This window comes from Eurosta solidaginis, chromosome 4 (assembly GCF_040869045.1).
Source record: "Eurosta solidaginis isolate ZX-2024a chromosome 4, ASM4086904v1, whole genome shotgun sequence".
Taxonomy (NCBI): Eukaryota; Metazoa; Arthropoda; class Insecta; order Diptera; family Tephritidae; genus Eurosta; species Eurosta solidaginis.
Window position 1 is genome coordinate 156,314,153 of NC_090322.1, and position 24,053 is coordinate 156,338,205.

General features: G+C 37.7%; 2 protein-coding genes across 4 annotated transcripts in view; one reads left to right on the plus strand and one right to left on the minus strand.

Moving 5' to 3' along the window:
* Positions 1–24,053, plus strand: part of oc (ocelliless) — a 410,517-nt gene that overhangs the window by 4,892 nt on the left and 381,572 nt on the right. The gene's annotated exons all lie outside the window — the stretch shown is intronic.
* On the minus strand, positions 1,373–13,379 carry LOC137250531 (putative ATP-dependent RNA helicase TDRD12). 3 transcript variants are annotated; one of them, XM_067783499.1, is made up of 11 exons: positions 11,827–13,379; positions 11,446–11,595; positions 10,953–11,174; positions 10,710–10,883; positions 10,504–10,563; positions 8,152–8,220; positions 7,646–8,076; positions 6,101–7,559; positions 5,521–6,027; positions 4,240–5,196; positions 1,373–3,534 (listed from the first exon to the last, which is right to left on the minus strand). In XM_067783499.1, the coding sequence occupies exons 1-11, from the start codon at positions 13,180–13,182 to the stop codon at positions 1,708–1,710; spliced, it is 7,212 nt and encodes a 2,403-aa protein (XP_067639600.1). In that variant the 5' UTR covers positions 13,183–13,379; the 3' UTR covers positions 1,373–1,707. The 3 variants fall into 3 exon arrangements, with proteins under 3 accessions (XP_067639600.1, XP_067639599.1, XP_067639601.1); XM_067783498.1 differs by having other exon boundaries at positions 11,446–11,598; XM_067783500.1 differs by lacking the exon at positions 10,504–10,563 and having other exon boundaries at positions 11,446–11,598.

The window sequence follows — 24,053 nt, forward strand, 5'->3', positions numbered from 1 at the left end:
CGGGCTAGTTTATCAGACTTTAGACCAGCGGAACACCTTGGCCATTTTCCATTTTTCGGGAATGACATAGGTGCAAAGGGACAGGTTGAAGACATGTGCTAAATATTTGAAACCATCTTTTCCTAGGCCTTTAAGCATCGGCATGGCTATGCCGTCTGAGCTCACTGCTTTAGATGGTTCAGCTTGACCGATGGCATCCTCAACCTCTTTGGCGGTGATGTTAATTGGAGACGCGCTGAATTTATGTTTATGTACGCGTCTGTTTGCCCTCCGTCTAACTTTGTTGACCGTAGAATGCATTATATATTGTCGGCAAAAGCGCTCGCGCATTTTTTCGCATTTTTTATCGCCAAAGGCGATGGAAATTTTGTCATTGTGCTTGGACGGATTCGATAGGGACTTTACGGTGGACCAAAGCTTACCCACACCGGCAGAGAGGTTACAACTATGTACTTAGATTAGGGAGGTTACAACAAGGAGATTCGTCTTATGCGTCCATTGGTTGGTTAATTATTCTATAAATGAGCACCTTCTTCTAATAAGGCCTTTTAAATAAGTGCTTGTCTGTGATAGCAGAGGTAGGAAGTGCGGGTTGGACGAGGAAACGATCGGTCAACACGAATGACTGATTCAGTATCTATGAGGTCCTCACGTACCAGCCAGGTCCTTCTAGTATTTGCCAAGAGCACGGAGTTATTGTATAACATAGGTCCTGGTTTCTGCTGGGTTTTTCAGTGTGGTCACTGAGCAATCTTCAAGTAACACTAATGACTCATTCAGTCTCTATGAGGTCCTCACGTACCAGCCAGTTCAACCCACCCAACCTCCACCTCTTGAGGGCGGATCTATCGCTATCAAGAGCTGATGAGATGATCATAGAAATATACGAGAAAAGTTAAGCGGAATATTAATGTTGCTTTACGTTATACCAACTGCAAGTATCAAAGAAAATTTAAGTGCGCTTTATTCCTATACCCAACTACCTTTTACAATAGGGGAACAAGCACCCTTTGATTCTATTGATAAGATGGTGAAATAGAGAGCTATTATTTTATCCGACGTATGCCTTCATCCAATTTCGATCATTCATAAATTTATGAATGTATTAAACTGGTTTAAGCGATTTGAATACGTGTAAGTATATTTCCAAAGATGACGTTAATCGGCAAATATATTTTGTTTGGCTCCACTGGAACTTGATTTTTTTGCTTGTTTCCCTTGTACTAATTTTTCCCCCTATTTCAATTTCTTCTACATATCTTCAATTTCCTACAGGCTGCTCATGTTAATCCGGCGGTGCTATGCGACCCTCCATATATTTCAGTTTATTTTTACTTACTCAATTCAAATTTATATTTAAAAAACAAGTGAACACATTCTTGTTGCATTTATTGGTATACTTTTAACAATTGTTTTAATATTTGATAATTCAAACACTTACAATCGAAGTATTACATAGTATGCACATTTAATGTAGAAAGCTTAATTTATTACCTATATATATGAATATTTAATGAATGAGTGAAAGTCATACAACTGCTCAAATTAAATTAAATTTCTTCTTTGTTAAAAAATAAAAATAAAAAAATGTTAAATTTCATTACATTTCGTTAATAAAAGTTTAGGAATACGATGTAATTGCAAAATTACAAAACTTCCTACGCACCAAGCCAACGACATTTTTGCAATTTTTAACAGCTTTTGACCTCAGAATATTTCCAGGGTGGGATCATGTATATCTTCGCTGTTAATAATAGGTGTAAATGTTTGGAATAAATTGCGCTCATCATCCGAATCCGGTTCATCACTGCTAAAACTACCGTTGAGTTTACGGCCCAAAGTTTTCTGCAAAATCATTTCCAACTGCTGTTGCGGTAATAATTTCTCCACTTCCGACAAATCGATAGCATTCAAATTAAATGTAAGCCAAGGGTAACGTGTTGTCTGCTTTAACAAACGTGGCCACTTCATAAAGACCCCTTTAACTAAACGTACAACAACATTTAGGCCACGTATTTCGTGTGAAACCAAAGTAGGTTCTATAAGACCGGCAAAGTTTAAAACGAGTGCATTTGATTGCTCATTAATTTCCGCATAGAATATTAAAGTATCTTCTGTGACTTCTAAATAGTATTCGCTAATATCAGGTGCACTTATAACTAGATAGATAAAACAATCTGTATCATACCAGCAAACTTGTGGACGTTTATGTTTTGCTTGAAGTTGAGGTGGAGGTGGTAAATGGGGCGCCTCTGTCGAAGATGACGAAGTATCATGCGCTGCTGATGCTGAGCTAATCGATTGATCATTATCACTGGAACTTGTGGTTTTATTTGAAGATGACAAAAGCGGCTCTTCGTCAGTGCCGCTTGAAGGATCACTGCTTTTAGATTTCAAAGGTTTATAAGGTCTTTGCCGTATTTTTTTAATATTTTTTGGTAAATCTATTTGTGGAGGTTTTATTGCTTGCAGCGGTGTTGTTTGCAGTTTTGGTGCCGTATCGTTGTCCTGAGCTTCTATCATTTCCAATTCAAAAGAACGTTGTATGCATTGTAATAGATCTTCAAAATTACATAAATCTTTAGGCACTTTTGGTAATTTGATTTTCATTTCCAAGTAATGTTCGTTCTCTTTATCTGCTGTAGCCACGCCTTTATCTATTAACGTTCTATTGAATAGCTCAAGTGTTTGCATCTCATGTTCATATTCATTTTCATATAATAAAATTTCATATGAATTTATATTGAAATGTGGCATTCCAATATTAGCACTTGCACGTTCCTTCACTGCATAAGCAAATAAATAATCTTTGGTAACTTTGTAAGGTTTCGCAAAACGATTTAAATTTATACCAGCCAAAGTGCAATGTACACCCTGAAAGGGTGTAAATTCAACAATTTCCTGTGTGGTAGGATATAGGAAATCATTGTACAAGTCCTCAGGTTTCGCCATTATGAAACATGCATAATCACATAGAAAGAAGCGATAAATTGACGAATTGGTGGTAGATCGTGTCGAAGAATCACTTACAAATATTCCATACAATTTCGCACGCAAATAACGATTGTCATGGTGTACTATACAATTTTGCATTGGCTTGAACCAAGACGCGGGAAATGGCATTGTTGGTTTGGCGCGCAGCTTCGTTATATGATCATTGATTAACTCAAGCATTTCATCAAATTTATTTAACTGTTCATCCTCAATTTGTTGCAAATAAATATCATTCCAATTACCATTCTCTGTTTCACTACCGATCTCTACCTTAACAATTTGCTCTAAAGGTAATGAAAGCCATTGCTCTTTGCCAGTAGGTAGTGCAGCAATAGAGGCAGCAAGAGTATCGGTTTCTTCGAGTTGAGGAACTTGCTTTGATACTGTTGTTGTTATTGTTGAAGTTAGTGGTGTTGTTGTCGTTCTTGTTGTTTCTGGTGTTGTTGTTTTTGTGTCGGTTTCACATGTGGGCGCTGTTGTATCTGCATTTGTTATTTCGCTTATTTCAGGCTCAAAATGAGTTCGTAGTGGCAAATAAATCTGCAAAACGAGTATATTAGTGTGTTAAGTATATGGTGTTAAGTTTCAAGTGTAAGTTAAAGTTAATAGCTCCACAGTCGAAAATCGAGTGTAGTTTTATACTAAACTTTGTGATACGTTGACACACGTGGACATTGGTATTGGGAGGCCGAAATGCTTCATCTTAACCTAAGACCGAAAGACCTAGATAAATCTTCAAATCAAATCTTTCGAGGTTCAATTTTTTTAGATTTATATAGCAACTTACCAACTTTTTATCTTGGGGTTTTATAAAATAACGTGCCAAAACGGTTAGAATTCATAAAAATGTTTTTATGTTTATAGTTAAATTTTATGGGGTCTAACTTTATAAATCGTACTTTTCTTTGAATCCGTGGGAGTGGGTTATAAGTTACAACTACGATTTATTACTAATGAATAAAAATAATACAGGCTATAATATAACTAAGTATATCAAATGAGTATGCTTAGTTTTCTTAAGTTCTTATTTTTTATATTTATTCATAAATAAATTTGTGCAACGAAATCTTTTTTTCGACTGCGTCGCTATACCTAACATTTATGAACCTTTGTTTCTCTATTTTTAATTTGCTTTAGTAAATTACAATTTTACTTAAGCAGCACATCATTACATTGATTGAGTAAACTTCTTCGTTGGCGATGCCGCAGCACACGTTTGCTTATTTTCAACTGTAGCACACTAACCTCATTAGCAGTTTTTTCATTCGCATTCAACTGCTTATCCCAATCTTCTTCTTTGTCCTCCCCATCATCTTCTAGGCTATCGTTAATTTTAATCAGCACTCCGGATTTGTTAAAATTTTTAGCTTCCTTTGGCTCGTATCCTTGCAACAACTTTTCACTTTCCATTGTTTCGTCATTCGATGAAAATTTCATTAGATTACTTGTTTCATTCTCACTGCAAGTTTTAAATTCCATTTCAGAGTCACTGAGCGTGGCATCGGCATCACCATTTGCCGCCAATAATCCAAATTCTTCAGCTATTTCGCGTATACTTTGTCGTTTGTTATCAGCTGCTGCTGCAATATTTTTCTCCAAGAGTGACCGTTTCAAATTTACACGATAAACATATTGTCCAACTTGATCCAGCTGTTCCATCACAATTAAATTATTCACCCAAATTGTATCAATTAGTGTAAAATTGATACTAACATGTACGCATTCTTTTTTTGTTATATCAGTCATAATCCATTTCTGTACAGTTTTGGTTGATTTTGTATCCCAAGTGCGTTCATTATCAAATGGCACAACACCAGATAACCGAATATTGATTGCTTGTGCAGGAAAATCTTTAAAATCGTTATGACAAACGTAAAGTTCATCAGATTTAACGCCTGATATAATGCTACCGTCGTCGATTAACTTCACTGTCAATTTTAGCGTTTTTACAATATCTGTATTTTGTAATTCAGGCAGTTCAAGTATACGAATACGTTGATATGTGTCGCAGTATTTATATACACACAAATCACCTAAATGGATTGGCCAATGTATGGTCCAATTTTCTCTTTTCATATAATGCATATTCAATTGCATGCTAAAATTGCACACTTCCTTGGAGCGCCGTATGTCAAACCAGTTGGTAGAATTGGGCGAACGGTGTTCTAGAAGACGTGCGGCGTAATGGGTGGGCGAAAACACCTTAAATTAAATATGCAAAATGCGAATTGATTATTTTTTAAATGATTTACTTTACAATGTTGTGCAATACAACAGCATAACGAATTACGAACCAGTAATTCTCCTGAATTAAATTTCTCGAAAGGTTATTTAATGCGAAACGACCTAATGTGATATCTCTTTAGTGTTTTTGATATTTTAGCAATATATATTTCGTGCATATTTTATTGGATATTTCTTATTCGACAATTTTTGATACGATAGATTTTGAGGTCGGAGTTCGTATGTTCTCAGTATTGAAATGTTATTGCACAATACTGTAAACTATAATATCGTTTTACAAACCTTTAATATAAGTATACGCATATCACCAGCCTTTGGTATATTATCAGTTTTGGAAACTGCATCGAAACGTGTTAGATTATGACGAAATTCGCAACGTGGCTCATCGCATTCACCAAACTCCAGCACGTAAGGACACATACGGGTACCTTGTAGTATTCTAGCCTCTTCACGTTCCAATAGCACACGTTTGGACACAGCTAATATATCGGAATGTATTAATTTTAATTGATCATGCTTTTTCATAAAATCCATCAAACGTGGCAGTTGTATGCTATTCTCTTCGTCCAGTAATATTAAGGAACGTGCTGCACCTTGATTCGTACTCTTAGCAGGCATTTCAAAATTTCTGCTCACATGATTTTCATAAGTTTGTGCTAATGCTGAAAAACGTGCTGTAAATTTAGTCCATGAAGTCGGCATAGAATAGTGTATAACTTGAGAAACATTTTGAATTTGCAGTTCGGGAAATGATGCATCGGCAACTACAAGTATGCGTGATGACAATACCTACAACAATAGTACACTTGTGTTTAATAAGTAACAAGTAATATTACTAATACTAAATTGCGTGTTTGATTACCTTCTTTTTACGCCACTCATCAACTATAATGCGAACATCTGATGAGGCATGACTGTCGTAGCTGATGCAAATAAATCCGGAAATTGTCAGCGCATCTACAACTTCGTACACATCATCATCGCTATTGCATAACACAAGCAGTCGTTCGTTTTCTAATGAATTTTGTTCGATAAATTCCAAAATCGTCGCAATCTTACGTTCGCTTGGGCACAGTTTGATTGATATCATCACTCTACCATACACAGCGGCTTCTAAAAAATCGCCTATTAAGAGTAAGGGTTCATTTGACTTACGCATCAATGCAACAAGCAATGAATCCCAATCACGTGTTGTCACCACTAATTGCCAAGGTAACAAAGCAGGTATGGAATTTTTACTCAATTTGGACAATTTGAAAAACGTTTTTAAAACCATTTCAACATCATCTTGTGCACGTGACAACATCAAATCCAAATCATCAATCACCAAATGTTTCAACCTTTCTATATCAATCAAAGATTCTTTCTCGTTGTCTTGTAATATGCGTAGTAAACTTCCTGGCGTTGCTACTAAAATGCCACAACTATTGAGTAATTGTACTTTAGCATCATTTGCATTGCGTACACCAAAAGATGGTACTGTCGTTACTGCGGGCCTTACTCCCAATAGCAAACGTTTACAATAATTATGCACAATCTCTACGTGTGCTGATGTAGGCACCACGATGATGGCAACGGGTCCATAAGTGTCAGTGAGGCCACAAATTTGTATACGATAAGCTACCAAACTGCAAATAGCTGGCAAATAACTCCATGTTTTACCCGATTTATTTGGATTAACAATGAAAAGTGAATTGCCCCGTAAGAGATGTGGCCAAGCGTATGCTTGTATCCGATATAATTTAGTGACACGCATATTCTCCATTTCATCTTGAATTTCCTTTAGAAAAAATGCTTCTGATGTTTGCGCGATCGAACTAAGTTGTACCTTTGAATGCGCTAACACTAAGTGATCTATAAATTTTGTCTTCAAACGATGTTCACCTTCGATCTCACGCAGCTCTTCTTGTACCAAGGGTAAGAATATACGAAAGCAGTCTGGTTTATTACCGTTCAACTCAGAGCTTAACTGATGTTCGACTTGCTTCAAATGTTCTTGTTGAACTGCTATTTTTTTTTGTAAGCGACTTCTTATCAATGAGCGTTTATTAGAGGAATGCCTTTCGGAATCAATATCCTCGTTATCTGACGTAGTGCCACCACCATATGTGCCATCTTCTGCTGAATACAATTCCGTATTATCAGAATCTTCTTTACAAACACTCGAGTTCAAATTTTTTAAATCTAATATTTCGTCATTGCCGCTTTCTTTTTCGACATATGCCGTACGTAATATTTCATCAATTTTGTTCATTTGTGTTGATGGTGGTTTTAGCGATCGATATCGGCCATATTTTTTCGGTGTTGTAGATGAGCTTACACTGAAATATTGATCAATATTAATTTGAATGATTAGTATGCATGGTTTTATATGTGCATGTATATAAAAAAACAGTTAACGCTTTACTTGCTACTGCTAGAAAGCAACTGCTGTTCTTTCATCCTAGATATTTTATTCTTTGTTTGACGTTCGGTGGTGCAAGCAAAAAATTCCATTGGTTCTTCATCTATTTGTGGCACGGTTGTATCTAAAATATTTGCATGCTTTGTAAGACTTGATGGATTCCTTTCTTTTGTTCTGCTATCCTTAAAGTTATTTTGTTGCATATTTTGCTTATCTTCCGTTGTTTCACTTGACGAAGAAGTTGTACTTGCATTCAAAATATCCCTACTCGATGAGTCTATAAGTGCATCATCGCTATGTGGTATATAATCATAACGTGTTGTGGTTTTCCGATGCCAATGATTTTTTTCATCTTTATAACGATTCAGATTAGTAAGGTCAAAACCAGCTGGTACCATACGCATACCATAAAAAGTACAATTTTCATTGAGTGTCTGAAAATAATTAAAATTCATATTTTTTAAAATAAGCGTTCTATGCTGCTCTAAATATTTTAATTATTAACAAACCTCAGTAGGCGGTGACATCTGCGACTTTGACGTGAGCTCAAAATATGTTTCACTTTTAACTTCTTTAACCTGAAATATAGTATTTAATTGTGTTACCCTAATGTTCGTAATGAATATTTTGGTTTATTCAAACATGTATGCATATAAGCGTAAGAATTGTAATCAGTTTTCAATCTGCGTTGTTATTTTTGTGTGAAAGATATCAGGAATGTTGTTTTTATGATATTTCTATTCTTTATAGGGCTGTGAACTGGATCCGGATTTTTCAACTATCCGGATAAACCGGATATTCGAATAACCGGATAGCTAAGCAAAAAATCCGGCTATCCGGATACCCGGATACGTAAAAGGAAAATCCGGATATCCGTACGTCCGCATACTGGAATATAAAAGTTGAATATCTGCATATCAGAATTGAACAAAGCAAACATCGAAAAATTATTCACAAAATATGTTTGTAGATTATTAAATTAATGTCAAAAATTAAAAAGCTGTAATTTTACAAACATCAACAATTTTACAAAGTGTCAATTTAAACTAATAATGAGTGCTAAAATGGTCAGCAAGATTTGAGATCATTTCCAAAAAAAAAAAGTGAAAATAGCAGTGCCATTTGTTTATATTGGGAAAAACGCTACAAAACAAAAGATCTACATCATGGAGTCTATGGAGCCACTATCGGTTTTCCATCTTAAAGAGGGTATGTACGCAGCTTTTCTCTCTGGTTCTGCGCCAGAATATCAGCCGATAAATAAAATAAATAATAATGATAAATAACTCCGGATATCCGGAGTTTCACAAACGAATATTAACCGGATATCCATGCCGTCCAGATTTTATCCGTGTCAGCGGATATCCGTATGGATACTCCCAGCACTAATTCTTTATGTGATATCTGGTTATATATTTTCGAGATTGTGTTTTTGATGTTATATGTACATATTTTTGAATAAATATTTTTATGTTTTTAATTTAATACTTTTGGTGTGGGCTTTCTTTATAAGATCAATTGATTTCTATTGATTGAGACTTTTATGACGGATTTTTTGTGCAAATAATTGCATTACATTCTCGAAGTTGTATTTGTATCAGGAATTTTATCTGGATAAATGCTCGTATGTACGTATAGGACAAACAGGACGGCAAACACAAACGAGGTTCAGAGAACATATTAGAGATTACAACAAAAAAATACGGAATCCAAACAGTATACCCGAGTCTAACTTCGCGAATCACATGGTCGAGAATGAATGTTCCCCAGCAAACATCAATAAAATAGTTAGGGTTCTTCACATACAAGCAAAAGGCCGACGTGTCAAGGTACTCGAAAACATGGAAATCTACAAACAGAAAACATTTGGCGGTAGAATAATAAACGAACAGAGAAACACAATTTCTGACACAATATTCGAGCCTTTAAAACTTGTTTACAAGAAACAAGGTAATCACACAGGTACAACAGACAAACACACAACAACAAATAAACACAAAACAACACACCAAAACAACAAACCCACAAAAAGGGGTCAAACGACTAAAATTACGTATTTTTACCTTTCCCAGTTAGCCACACAAATCGATTAGTAAACCACCCTCGGTTCTGAATGAACACACAGCACATACACATAACTAAATATACACAAGCATCAATTTGGCAATACCTGCTCTTGTACCTACGAACTATAAATACAGGACAAACGACAACAACAGATCAGAACGAAAATCGACACTGACGATGGCACAACGCTGAAACCGGTTTGTCTCAAAACCAAATTTGACAAGGGATGGCGGAAAATCGTTCCAATATACATCATTTATCCACCCTGTCGGAAAATCAACAAAACAAGATTAGTCAGTTATTACGTGTTCTTGATTTAAAATTTCAGTGTGAAATTGTGTAAAAAATTATTTTTTTTTTTCGAGTACTTAATTTTTTCATTACCGAAGTTGTTCAAAGCGAGAACGAACGTTTTTATGTTTAGGTACATATCTATGGCAATTTGACAAAACAACCTATTTCGAATTAGGATTTACGTTAAATTTTGATCTTTAACAGAAATCCGTGACAGATCTCCCATTATTATTTATTCAAACCCTAGCGCCAAATGGCTAATAAAGATAGTCACACTGATGAGTTGCGGATAGTTTTTGAATTATAGTTCAATTTATCGCCGTTACCAAACTCGAAATAGGTTGTTTTGTCAAATTGCCACAGATATATATTACACAAAATGAAACTCGCAATATGATATATATTTTGTGAAATAAACATAGTTCCTCCATAATTACAAATCCCTATACAAGATGGCTCGCTTAATTCAATAACGCAACTTCAAAAATCTACTTTTTTACCTTTTTATTATAAAAACTTGTATTATTAACAACAGTTCGCAGATTCTTTTCCTCGTTAAGCTATTATAAGTAAAAGACAATAAATTAAAAAAAAAAAAAATAAATCTACAGTCAGCATTATCAACATTGAACATGTAACATTTCATACATATATATATAAACGTAGCATGCAAATTAATTCATTGTTGCATTGATTCGAGAATTACCTTTTTACGTAAATTCATCAAACGTCCAATATGTGAACTGGTCTTCGCTGTAGAAGCAATACTACTTGCATCTTCAGTATTCAATTGTATGTCTGCTTTCTTAAGCGATTCGCCGTGACTTGATGCCAAGTTGACTTTTGCCGTATTCTCTGCTTTGAGTTTTTCCAATCTTTGCTGTTTACGAAAATGAGAGTTTATACTTTACATTTAACACAAGTGTCAATGTTTTAAGAGAATACATACCTTTTTAAGCAATTCCATACGTTTGGTTGAAGCTGAGATTTGTGGGATGACATGATCGTTTGTATTAGCAGATGTGCTGTCAGTGGTGCTATCTTCTTCGTTAATCAGAGGCACCTTGTGACGGTTGAGTAGATGGCGCTTCACCCGTGAGTTGACCACAGATGTGGGTACGTTGGTTTTGTCATTGATGTTGCTATCTCTATTATGGATGACAGTATTGCGCTTAAATGGTAAAATGAATTTTAAATAAATGAATGAATTTTGAAGGGCTTGATTTAATTATCGCTGAAGGGACTGCGGCGCACTTGGAACATTATTTCTTTTAGAGAATATGTGTTGAAGTAATAAAAAACAACATAAGGCAACGGTTTTTAATAAATCGTAGCTATTTGTTAAAAAAAAAATTATAAATGCCAGTAGCTTATTGAAAATTTTTAAAAAGTAGTCCAATTTGTAAATATCCAAAAATTAACTTGTAATCTAATCAAATTACCATTTGTTTTGCGATATCAATTTCAACCACAGTACTATTGGTAGAGCTGAGGTCTATGAGATTCTTCTGTTTTGAATTACGTTCCGGCTCCACGACAATGGCTTGATGATTACCAGCATTATTCTGTTCATCCAACTTTTTGTTGCCCATCTGCTAAAAGGACAAAACACTTATTAGCAATATACTGCATTAAGGCCGCGTTTTTTCAGTGTATGTTTTAACTCTAGTTACATTTGACTAGAGTTTAACCTTGCCACTATGTTTTGATAACATCAAATTTTGATGATCATCTAAGCTTAAGCGGCCGAAGTGGTGGGCTTAAACTGTATGCAACTGTAACTGGAGTTTAAACCCACCCCGGGAACCCATTTTCCCACTAACCTGCTTACGTTTCTCCAACAATTTTAGTTTTCTTGAGGAGATTCCTGTTTCTAATGATGCTAACGACTCTACGCCACTGAGCAGTTTCACTTTCTCCTCATTATTTTCTTTGAGTAAATCTTTCTCTGAGTCTGCGCTTATATCAAAATCTAAAGTTGTTGGCTTTGGTGGTAAATCATTTTTACCATATTTCTTATTTCTCGATTCCGCCAATGCACCAGCCATGCCTAACTTTTGGTCATTAATAATCTCACTTGGTGTTGAATTCAATGAGTCATCATCGTCACTACCCAAATTCACGCACTGCTCCAAATCACGCTGCTGTTTTGAGCTTGGGTTTCGTGTGATCGCATTATTGTTCTCTTTGTTCACTTCATTGCGTTCGTCAGTTTTAGATTTACGAATCTCAAAGTTTTTATTCGAAACCGAATCGTCAAACGCAATTCCATCAAATAACATATCGGTATCAAAATCTGCAGAGTCCTGAAATGTGACCAACTCATTTCGTGCACACCAATCCTCTACTTTCTTCTTTGCATACTCATTGCATTCCAGCTTAACTAATTGTTGCATCTTCTTGTCATCCCGCATATCTCCGTTACACAAGAAACCTTTGTTGCTGCTAAATTTACTATTGCCACTATTTGTCATCCATGGCAAAATTTTTATTACCTTCAAATCCATGCATATTTCACGGAATATTGGTCCAGTATCCAGGGCCAAACTCATTCCAATTAAATAATCGCGCACATTACATTTATCACCCAAGTGTGTGGTTACGATTAGATCGCCCCAAGCATGATCTTTAATTTGAAATTTTTCGACAAACACTACCGATTCAGAGTCATTCACCAATTTCTCTACCAATTCACATGCACGTTGGCTCCACATCTCTTTGGCATTTGTAACAGCACTATTTTTACGAAAATCGAAATCCTTCTCAGCTGGCGACAAGTATGCTAGACCTCCCCGTTTTATATGATCAACCATACAAGACAATTTATCTGGCAAACGGAAAATTTGATCCGACTTTGTTTGAAATGGAAAACCATAATCAATGGCCCACATTATGTATTCTCCTCCGTGAGCATTTCTACTAAAATTCGCGATATGTTCGACACGTGCGCGTATGATTTTGTGCCAGGCTAGAAATTTTACAGACACCAGCATTCCGATTGCTGGTTTCCGTATTGCCTGCGTCCATGGCTGATGGGTTTTGTAATATTGTTCTAGTTGTTCTTCCAAATCTTTGATCTCACGGTAGGTGTCATTTGGAACGCTAATTTCATGAAACCAAAAAAGTTGTGGATTGATAAAATGTGTTACAGAAATGTGTTTGTTCTTGTCGGCGGCCATTGTTTAATGTGTTGTTGTAGCGGCAAAAACACTGTGAAATTTATGTTCCAGCTCTGCTAGTTAGTAAATAAAGCTAGGAATACGCTTTCCTAAGTTTAGTTAACACTTTTTCCTACGAAATCCAAAACCCGTTAAGCTCAATTAAAACTGCACCGCACACAAGAAAATATTTTCGATAGCGTTCACAACTTTGCAAATTTAGGGATGTACAGTTCCAAATATGGTCGAGCGATACTTTCACCAAGTAATTGATATCGATATATATGGCTATATTAGTACCGTTCCAATGACGCGCGAACCAGATACGGATAGAAATTTACCATACAAATGCAACAACAACGTTGTGATCCTGATATTTATCTGTTTCAATTTCTGATCCGCAAGCAGTTCTGTTCGTTTTGTTTTCTGTAGTAGATTTTTTGCAGGCTAACCACTTTTGAGTTGGTAGCACTGAAATAAATATGTGTACATATGTGTATACATAAAAGATTTCGCCATATTTAAAAGCAAAAACACGGAAACCCTTCAAAAAACGCGAGTACTCCATAAATAATGTAAGGAATACTCCTTTGAGAGTATAGGAGTATTCCAAAACTAATCTGTATTCATACAAAAATTGTGCTCCAATTAACATTGCGATGTCCTAGGAGAGGAGTAGGTGATCCTACTCTCGCTTTGTTTGTGAGTATTCCATAGAGTGCATACGTGAGATTACTTTCCAAAGTACTTTCACTGTAGTACTCCATGGAGCACCCACAGAGTATGCCAAAGTACTAAAGAGGAATTGTGTCGGAAAGAATTATCGGAGTGAATTTAATTTAAAATGAAAGTAAATGAAGAGGGGCAATACAACTTTTATATATTTTACTACGAATATTCTTATGTTCTTTAGCATTTGCGTGAATAAAGAAACTAATATTTCTCTATACTATAGTATGTATACATAAAACCAGTGCGCATTTTATCAGAGTTTCCATAGTAAAATTTTATTATCAGTTATTTGTATGCAATATTTTACTTTTGGCAACTCTGTTCGATCGTCATCGTGTCGTGATCACGGTCGTTAAAAAACGAGCAATGATCGGCTGATGGTGGTCCGCAAACGCATTGCAAAGGAGTATTATTAGAGTACTCCAACATGAAGAAAATGGAACACGTAATCCAACAATTTTTGCAGGGAAGAGTAAAGGCCCCATTAATGATACTTAGCATAGTAAAATTTATAAATAAAATAAAAATAAATATCAATTTGTATGACAAAATGTCAAAATGAAATGGAAACAAACAAATGGCATCTCAAAAGTAAACGTCACTTAGAACTTACATAGAAAATCAAAATTCAACAGACTTCTAAGTCAAGTCAAGTGTTTCTAAAGGGCGAATTAATGGTGACTTATAACCATAAAGCCATAACCAGATAAAACAGCTGATTACACGTACCTTATAGAAATCAATGTAATCGAGTTAGCGTTATGGAATGGCACCATTAATCGATTACATTGATTTGCATAACGCAGGTTCGATCAACTGTTTTATCTGGTTATAGCTTTATGGTTATAACCCTTCCAAAAACGCGAGTTTTCTATAAATAATGTAAGGAATACTCCTTTGGGAGTATAGGACTGTTCCAAATCTAATCTGTATTCATACAAAAAATGCGCTCCAATTAACAGTGCGATGTCCTAGGAGAGGAGTAGGTGATCCCACTCTCGCTTTGTTTGTGAGTATTCCATAGAGTACATACGAGAGAGTACATTCCAAGTACTTTCGCTGTAGTACTCCATGGAGCACCCACAGAGGATCATATGCCAAAGTACTAAAGAGGAATTGTTTCGGAAAGAATTATCGAAGTAAATTTAATTTAAAATGAAAGTAAATGAAGAGGGGCAATACAACTTTTATATTTTATACTACGAATATTCTTATGTTATTTAGCATTTGCGTGAATAAAGAAACTTATATAATACGCATACGCATACGTGAATAAAGAAACTAATATAATATGTATACATAAAGCCAGTGCGCTGTTGCATTTTATCAGAGATGCCAAAGTAAAATTTTATTATTAGTTATTTGCATGCAATATTTTGATTTTTGGCAACTCTGTTCGATCGTCATCGTGTCGTGATCACTGTCGTTAAAAAACGAGCAATGATCGGCTGATGGTGGTCCGCAAACGCATTGCAAAGGAGTATTATTAGAGTACTCCAACATGAAGAAAATGGATCACGTAATCCAACAATTTTTGCAGGGAAGTCACCATTAATTCGCCCTTAAGTTTTGAGAAATCAGTAAGATGCAATGTTAAATAAACAGAACTGTAAGTGACAGTTCTCAAGTCTATGCTAAGTATGAGCATTGTGAATCAAACTAAAGGCTCCATTACTGATACTTAGCATAGACTTAACTTGACTTGAGAACTGTCACTTACAGTTCTCTTAAATGAACATGCATGTTACTGATTACTCAAAACTTGGCAACACTTAACTTGACTTAGAAGTCTGTTGAATTTTGATTTTCTATGTAAGTTCTAAGTGACGTTTACATTTTGAGATGCCATTTGTTTGTTTCCATTTCCTTTTGACATTTTGTCATACAAATTGACATTTATTTAAAAATAAATTTCAACGCTGATTATGATGCCAGATTGTATGCGGTTTATTTAGGTTTAGGGTTCCTACCTTTTCCACGATTTTTGTCACCCTGTGAGCTACAAATGTTGACCAAGAACAAGGGGGTTTTCGAATCCATGCTAGGACGATGGTCGAATCTGTCCATAGGTGAATGTTAAATGTGCCTAAGTTCAGGTTCTCCATCACAGTTTCCAAAGTCTCAGCCAGCAAGACGGCACCGCATAACTCCAATCGCGGTAATGAAATTGTTTTCACTGGTGCCACCCTTGTTTTTGCCATAAGTAGACTAACGTAGACCCTATCGTTGATCTTAGCTCGCACGTAAACCGTAGCCGCGTAGGCCTTTTCGGACGCGTCACAGAAGCCGTGAATTTCTATATCGTTGGTTGGGGTGAAGTGCACCCACCGACGTATACGAATCTGGTTAATGGCTGGGTACTCCTGCATAAAGGTTTTGTATGCGCCAAGTGGAGTATAATCGTGGCTAAGTTACAAAGTTTACGCCAAGTCAAATCAAGTCTATGCTAAGTATCAGTAATGCGGTCTTAAGGGTGATATCTTATCTGTCAACTGCCTAACAGGATGTTCAATATAGCTACTTTTTAGGGTTTTGACAGCGTGTTCAATATTGCGGCGCATAGGGACGGCTATCTTCAGCGGGTGATAGAAAGAGATACAGAATGCACAAATCACACACGGAAGATTGTGCATTCACGAGTTTAAAATTGCTTCATTCTGCGCATCTACGGCACACTTGACTGTTTCAGCGAATAAAAGAAAGAGAGAAAAAAATAAGAGCTAAATGAAAATGACGTAAAAATTGCTCATAGAAAACAGCTGAACTAATGTTTACATGGGCAATACGCCACCTTCTCTTATTCCATCAGATACAGAATGAGACAGCGATAGTCAATTACAAATTAGGTGATCCAATCACTTTGGAATTTTGACGTCTATGCAGAAGACATCACACTTAGATAGATTCACAATGAGTATGAGTAATAGGCCCTTAAACAACTTGAAGAAAATGCAAGGAAAATAAATAGTTTGTTTACGTTAGAAACTATTTAAATGTTAATAATTCTATCAGTATCTTCAATATTTGTGTACGTTTCTTCTTCTTATTTTCATTAAAATAAATGTTTTATATTAGTGCTGCCAGCTCTCATAAAGTTGATCCAGATCGTTCCAATGAGATTTGATCGTGAGCCAGAGCTCGATCCGGATCACCTTTATGAGTGATGGCAGCACTTCAATTTAGTAACCGCGAGCAAAAAACAAACCTTTCTTCCATTCTCTGGCCATTCGCGACAGCCGTTCTCGCTGTCAGCTAATATTTTACAGGTAGGTAGTGCAATGGAGGAATAAAATGCAGTGCACTGCAAAAATCACAATTTTCTTGATTAATCAAACACTAAAACTTGCTTTCACATTCAATCAGGCGAATAAACCTATAATGAATAAACTCGTAATTGAATAAACTTAGCATCTGCCTTTACAAGACTCTGTTAGCATGATTACGATCGAATGACCGAACAGGTTTTGCGTACTTTGTATTGATCAAACGAAAGCAAGCGGAGAATAAAATCAAAGAACGAGTATTAGTATCGTTCATTGTGTACAATACCAGTGTGTCAACTAAGCGATAAGTGTCAAAATTATAAACATCCTCGCTCACCTGATGCAAATCTCAGGTCTAGAGTTGCATTTTTGGTACCTAAGAGTACTTTAAGCTGAGTTGCATTTGATAGTTTAATAAAACTTTGTAGTTTTAACAGATGAAATAGTTGCATATATTTCCGGGGAAATATAAATAATAGAAGATTTGAAGCCTACAACAATGCGGAAAGATACCAAAAGCAAATTTTATTTAAATTAGAGTCAAAAAGGTCTAGAGAAACTTAACAAAATATAAAGCGTGTAACATGTTTCCCTCAGGAAAATTTTCACTTCTATGACTGCTTACACAAATGCATAAAGCTAAATTATATAAACGCTTTGGTCGCATCAAAGCAAGGCGTTTGATTGTTTTTTGTATGGCGTCGTCAAAGCGTAGGCACGCAGTAAATGTTTTGATGCTTCGCCGACAGATGAGTTAAATTTATGGCAGCTCCTATATTTTCCCAAGCAAAGTTTGTTGAATGTTAAAGGACTCCAAAAGTTGAGACATTCTCAAAGGAGGATTTACAACTCTCATCGCTTCAAAGCGAAGAAAATGGCAAGGAGTCTCATTTTTATATTATGGGCCTGCCTAGGCTTCAGATCGATGCAACACAACCAAAGCGTCTATGTAAATCCGCCTTAATTTCTGTCGCTGTGAAAGTCTCCCGCAAATAAAACGGTGCTGTGAGTGGAAGCAAACGAAAGAAGCGGGCAAAAATATGAATGAATGAAAGTTTAACTATTAGATACATTTTTATGCAATAACATTGTTGTTTTTTCGTTTAAAAATGCTGTCACCAGACTTTTATTACACAGAAATTCAGAAATCCTAGAAAATATTTTACCGATATACTTTGTTGTTGAGTGTTACGGCGGCAAGACCCGATATAAGGCGCGCTCGCAATAATGGTGGGCAGAAAAGAAAGGAGAAAACACAAACGAATTCGTTATAAAAAGATACACAATAATGTTTATTGAAGTGAAAGTAAATGTAATTGTAGAATTAATCCAATTAGTAACAATTCAAGATTTCCGATTGCGGAGTGTATAATGAATTTTATAATTTTGATTGACAAAGGACTTACCTTCGGTGGCTTGGCTGCTGGCGGTTTCTTAAACGTTCGCAAAAGAAGTGACAGAGGTAAAAAGACTTTAGCTCGCGGTCACCGCCGAATCCTAGGCTTAACTATTATCCGGCGGGGTAAACACTTATCGGTAAAAACCGATATGAATAAATGAAAAATGTGAAGTGAAAAGATAACGAAAAGGAAAAGTAAAGCGATACGAGGGTTCACCGCCATATTTAGGCTTGTGGCCTTGTGGTTCGTCTGGCGACAAACCGACTAAACGCTGCTAGAAACGCGGCGGTGCTGAGGGCGCTAGTCGCCTTTAAGTGGATCGCCTTACTCGCAAAGCAGACAAATAAGCAGACGTAACCCTTAGACATGCGGCATCCTCGTCCGCTGTAAGACTTGATGCCAAACGGTCTGGCAAAATCCACCCCGGTGTTGGTAAATGCCCGACTAAAGGTAGTGCGTTCCGCAGGGAGGATTCCCATGAGTTGCGTCGGGGAGCGTTAGCGGAATAACGTACAGGCCTTGCAGTTGTGAATGATGGATCGGATCATGTTTTTGACCCGAGGTATCCAATACTGCGTGCGTAGGAGCCACAGCATCAGTTGGTTTCCGCCATGTATGGAAATGGTGTGGACAAACTGGACTAGGAGACGGGTGAGTCGGCAGGCGTAAGGGACGATTATCGGGTGACGCTCGTCGACGGGAACGTCCCTGGATGTGTTGAGACGACCCCCCACCCGAAGGACATTATCTTCGTCGATAAAGGGTTCTAGAGAGAGGATCTCGCTTTTGGTCGCGATGGGTTTCCTAGTTCTCAGAGGGCTTATTTCTTCGGCATAGTGGCTGGTTTGGGACATCCTTATGAGGCGGCTAGTCCTAGCCTTGATTTCGTCAGGCGATATCTGGTACGACTCTGTTTTAAAGGACGCTTTAGTTTTTGGATGAGTTCTATTCGAGAATTTTAGAATGTAGGAAATAACCCGCAACGATCTTGATAGATCGGAAAACCGATCAAGAATATCCTCGCTATTGTTGATGGTCGTTGCTGCATGCACTTGTACTCGTTTTTCTTAGATGTCTGTGTGGTACTCCTGTTCGCCTTGAGATGGCCATTTCGCTTTGCCTTCTTGCAGCCAAGAAGGTCCCTGCCACCACAAAGAGTTGTCGACTAGGTCCGTGGCTGCTGGCTAAGTCCGCTGGATTTGATGCGGACTCAACATGATGCCATGCTTTCGTTCCTACCTTTTCCACGATTTTTGTCACCCTGTGAGCTACAAATGTTGACCAAGAACAAGGGGGTTTTCGAATCCATGCTAGGACGATGGTCGAATCTGTCCATAGGTGAATGTTAAATGTGCCTAAGTTCAGGTTCTCCATCACAGTTTCCAAAGTCTCAGCCAGCAAGACGGCACCGCATAACTCCAATCGCGGTAATGAAATTGTTTTCACTGGTGCCACCCTTGTTTTTGCCATAAGTAGACTAACGTAGACCCTATCGTTGATCTTAGCTCGCACGTAAACCGTAGCCGCGTAGGCCTTTTCGGACGCTTCACAGAAGCCGTGAATTTCTATATCGTTGGTTGGGGTGAAGTGCACCCACCGACGTATACGAATCTGGTTAATGGCGGGGTACTCCTGCATAAAGGTTTTCCACCGATCTAAAGTGATTAAGGGTACCGGTTCATCCCAATCCGTCCCCTCCAGCCAAATGCTCTGTATTAATATCTTGGCTACGATGATAACTGGGGCGAGCCAGCCTAAAGGGTCGAAGAGCTTGGCGATAGCAGATAGGATCCCTCTCTTTGTCAAGATGTCCTGGTTTTCGATTGGTTTGGCTGTGAAGTAAAAGTAGTCGGAATGCGCGTTCCAACGGATGCCTAGGGTTTTTACCATGCTCGCGTCCTCGAACTCCAGAAAGTCTTCCGTAAGCCTGTGAGGTTTGGGTATTCCCTGTAGTATCTTACTACAATTAGAGGTCCATTTTCGCAAAGGGAATCCAGCTGACTTTAATGCAGCTGTGATTTCATCGCGAGCAGTGATTGCTGCCTCGATGCTATGCCCCCCTGCAAGGACGTCATCGACGTACATACTGTTTCGCAAGATGTGCGCTGCGATTGGCAGCGATGCTTCGACGTCATCTGCAAGTTGATGTAGGGTTCTGATCGCTAGATAGGGGGCACAGTTGACCCCAAAGGTTACCGTGTTGAGCTCATACACGCTGATAGGGTCCTCTGCTTTGAGTCGAAAAACTATTCGTTGGTATTGAGTTTGATTTTCCTTTACCCAGATTTGCCTGTACATCTTCTCAATGTCGCTGTTAAAAACGTACATAAAAAATCTCCATCGGAGGAGTAGTATCGTTAAGTCGGATTGAAGTACTGGGCCGGTGTGTAGAACATCGTTCAGGCTCGTGCCGTTGGATGTCGGGCACGACGCGTTGAACACGACCCTCACTTTAGTCGTTGTGCTTTCCTCTTTGATAACCGCATGATGCGGCAAGAAGTAGCAATCAGATGATTGTGGTGGTACTACGGTGTGTACCTTGGACATGTGCCCTAAAGTGAGGTATTCTGTCAGTACCCTGTTGTAGTCTATCTGTAGGGCCGGTGTCTTGGCTAGGCGTGTATCGTTCCGATAGAACTGACAGCAGACGCTCTTAAGAGATGGGCCCAAACAGAGGGTTTTTTGGAAGTCTTGTTTGAATGGAAGGGCGACGGTATATCTTCCATCTGAATTCCTTTCCGTCGTGTTTTTATATAGTGCCTCGCAATAGGCATTATCTTCCGTCAGGGCTTTTTTTGTTGGTATGTTTTCCATTTCCCAGAAAGCGGTTAGTTGCTTGTCTAGGCTTGCCGAGTCGTTGCGCTCACTTGGCAAGTCGAAAGGTCCCCTGTTAATTGAGGCAGGACTAGGGCCACTGTATTGATGCTTACTAAGGGGTCTGTAAGCGAACCTAAGGTAATCGCACATTATTCCTTTACCTGTGCAGATGGTGTATTATTTATTCCTAACACTTGCACATGCAGACGTTTGGATGGAAGGTTTATTCGCTTTTTTAGTCTTTCTGTTATGAAAGACCATTCAGACCCAGAGTCTATCAGGGCTGTGGCGGAAAATTTTACTCGATTATAGTGTATATTAACACGTGCTGTTCCTAATAACACCCCTTTAGTGGTGTTAGCATGACACGAAGAGACGTTATTAGTATTATCTTGTCTTTTTTCAGACTACATTCTTGCCCTAGCCTGCTGTGAGGTTGAAGGTGTATTGTCGGTGGCGTTTTGAGTCCACCTTTGAGGAGTTGTCTTTGGTTGTGCTGTCGGAAGATGGAGCAAGGTGTTGGCCTTGCATGGTACGTGCTGCAGTTGAATGGGCTGGTGCATCGTGTCACGGTGTGTCCACCCGACAGACAATTCAGACAATAACTATTGCTTTTTACAAACTCGATTTTCCCTGACGTAGACAACCTACGGAATTTTTGACAATTTCGTAATTTGTGCTCCATACTGTTGCACATCTTACATGCCGATTTTGGTACGCTGACTTGGTAAACCCCAAGTTTCGTAGAATTTTCCCTAGAGTTCGAATTTTGACTTTTGGGTGCTTTTGTGGTTTTGTTACCCCTAAGATCAGAAACCGTCATTAATGTCTGGAAGCGATTGGACAGGAACTTGTCCATATCCTCCCATTTCGGGATATCTGTTTTTCGTTCTACGGTCTGTTCCCAAAGAGCCAACGTAGATTCAGGGAGTTTTGTGGAGCAGAGGTAGGTGATGTCAATATTGTGACATTGTAGCGCAGAAATGCAATTGTTTATCTCCCGTTGCAACTTTTTGATTGAGGTTCCACACTCCTGTTCGACTGCCGTCAGATTAAATAAGAGTTTAAGTTGTGTGTTTACTAGGATACGTTTATTTTCATATCTCATATCTTTTGCCCCCCTTGCGTTTTTTGTTTTAAATAATATAATTTCTCGACATCTTTCAGATCAGTATTGTGGATGTATATCGCCGTGAACATATCTCTAAAGGCTGGCCAGGAAAGGTAGTCGCCTTTAAATACATCGGTGTCACAAGGCGGCAGCCGCATTTTATGTCCACGGCACGAAGAGTCTTCATCCTTTGCTTCATCTTTTGCCGGCTGTGGGGTGATAGCTTCAGCTTCAGCCGCCACAGCAGACATGCATTGCAGGTAGCATGCGAAGCAACTTTTGTTCTTCTTTCTTAGTGAGCTGAGCTCGTCTTTGGACAGCTCAGGATTGCTGAGAAGACTTTCATATGTGGACTTCGTCTTCTTCCATAGTGCCCTTAGCTCCTCTTGCAGTAGTGCAAGGGTGTGCTTGTTGCGGGACGGGGCGGAGTTGAAATCTTGTTCAAACTCGGCTATGGAATCAGCCAATCTAATATAAGTCTCCATTGATTTTTATTAATTTGAATATCTTGATTCTTTAAAGGGTTCCAGCTTGGAGGCAAAATACTTAGTAGCGTTGGTGTGTATCTAACCGCAGCAAAATTATAAGTGTGTTTTGTTTTCTGAACGTAGCCCAGCTATCAATCCTGCTGTGATTGTGCTGTGTGAGTAAAATCCTTAAAAACATACGGATTGAAATTCTGGTCTGATTGAATGTGTTAACACAGATAGCAATCTTATGTGAATTTAGTGATAAGCAAAAATTTGAATCAGATGTAAATCTTGACGTGAATGAATGTGTGGCCAGTGATATGAACCACTTATAGAGATCCTCACGAGGTTTATGTAAGCCACAGATAGAAATCCTGACGAGGATTTAATGTGTATACAGTGATATAGAAATAAACACAGATAGAAATCCTGACGAGGATTTAGTGTGTATAAAGTGATATAAAATACAGATTGAAATCCTGAGAGGATTTATTATGTATGTAGTGATATGCAGCACAGAGAGAAATCCTGAAAGGTTCTGGTGTGTGCAAAGTGATGTTAAGCACGGATAGAAGTCTACAGTGATGTGCAATGCAGAGAAGAGAATCGTCTGCAAATATTTAATGTGTCTTAACAGGTGTGCTGGACACAGATAGAAATATTTTCCAAGAAATTTGGCGTGTTTAAAAAAATTTTTAAACGCAGATGGTAATCCCAATGTGGATATAGTGTGTAAAGTTTGAACCACAGATAGAAATCCCGACGAGGATTTAATGTGTATACAAAAAGTGTGATGTGAATGTTGATGAGTATTCCCGAGTAGCCAACCAGGGTATCTTTCCCAATATAAATAAGAAAATAAATTTGTTTATCCAATTTAATGTGGAAAATTACACTTTTAATTCTTTATTATAAAAACGCTGACAAAAATACAGCTATATAATATAAAGCGATCAGTACAAATTGTGTTTGTGACCAATTGTGATGAGCCACTAGCCACCCAACGCAGTGCTAGTTTTTGGCTTTCTGGTATTATTTCAGTTCGCAACTGATTAACAAACTGAATTCCGTTCAAAAATAACGCAATTTATATAAAATC

What these genes read in the sequence shown, in the direction of transcription:
- LOC137250531 (XM_067783498.1), bottom strand. Translation starts at nt 13,182, where the DNA reads ATGGCCGCCGACAAGAACAAACACATTTCTGTAACACATTTTATCAAT. An exon ending in ATGAGTGGCGTAAAAAGAAG is followed by an intron (nt 6,028 to 6,100) that starts GTAATCAAACAC and finishes CTATTGTTGTAG; the next exon opens with GTATTGTCATCACGCATACT. An exon ending in TGCGTATACTTATATTAAAG is followed by an intron (nt 5,197 to 5,520) that starts GTTTGTAAAACG and finishes ATTTAATTTAAG; the next exon opens with GTGTTTTCGCCCACCCATTA.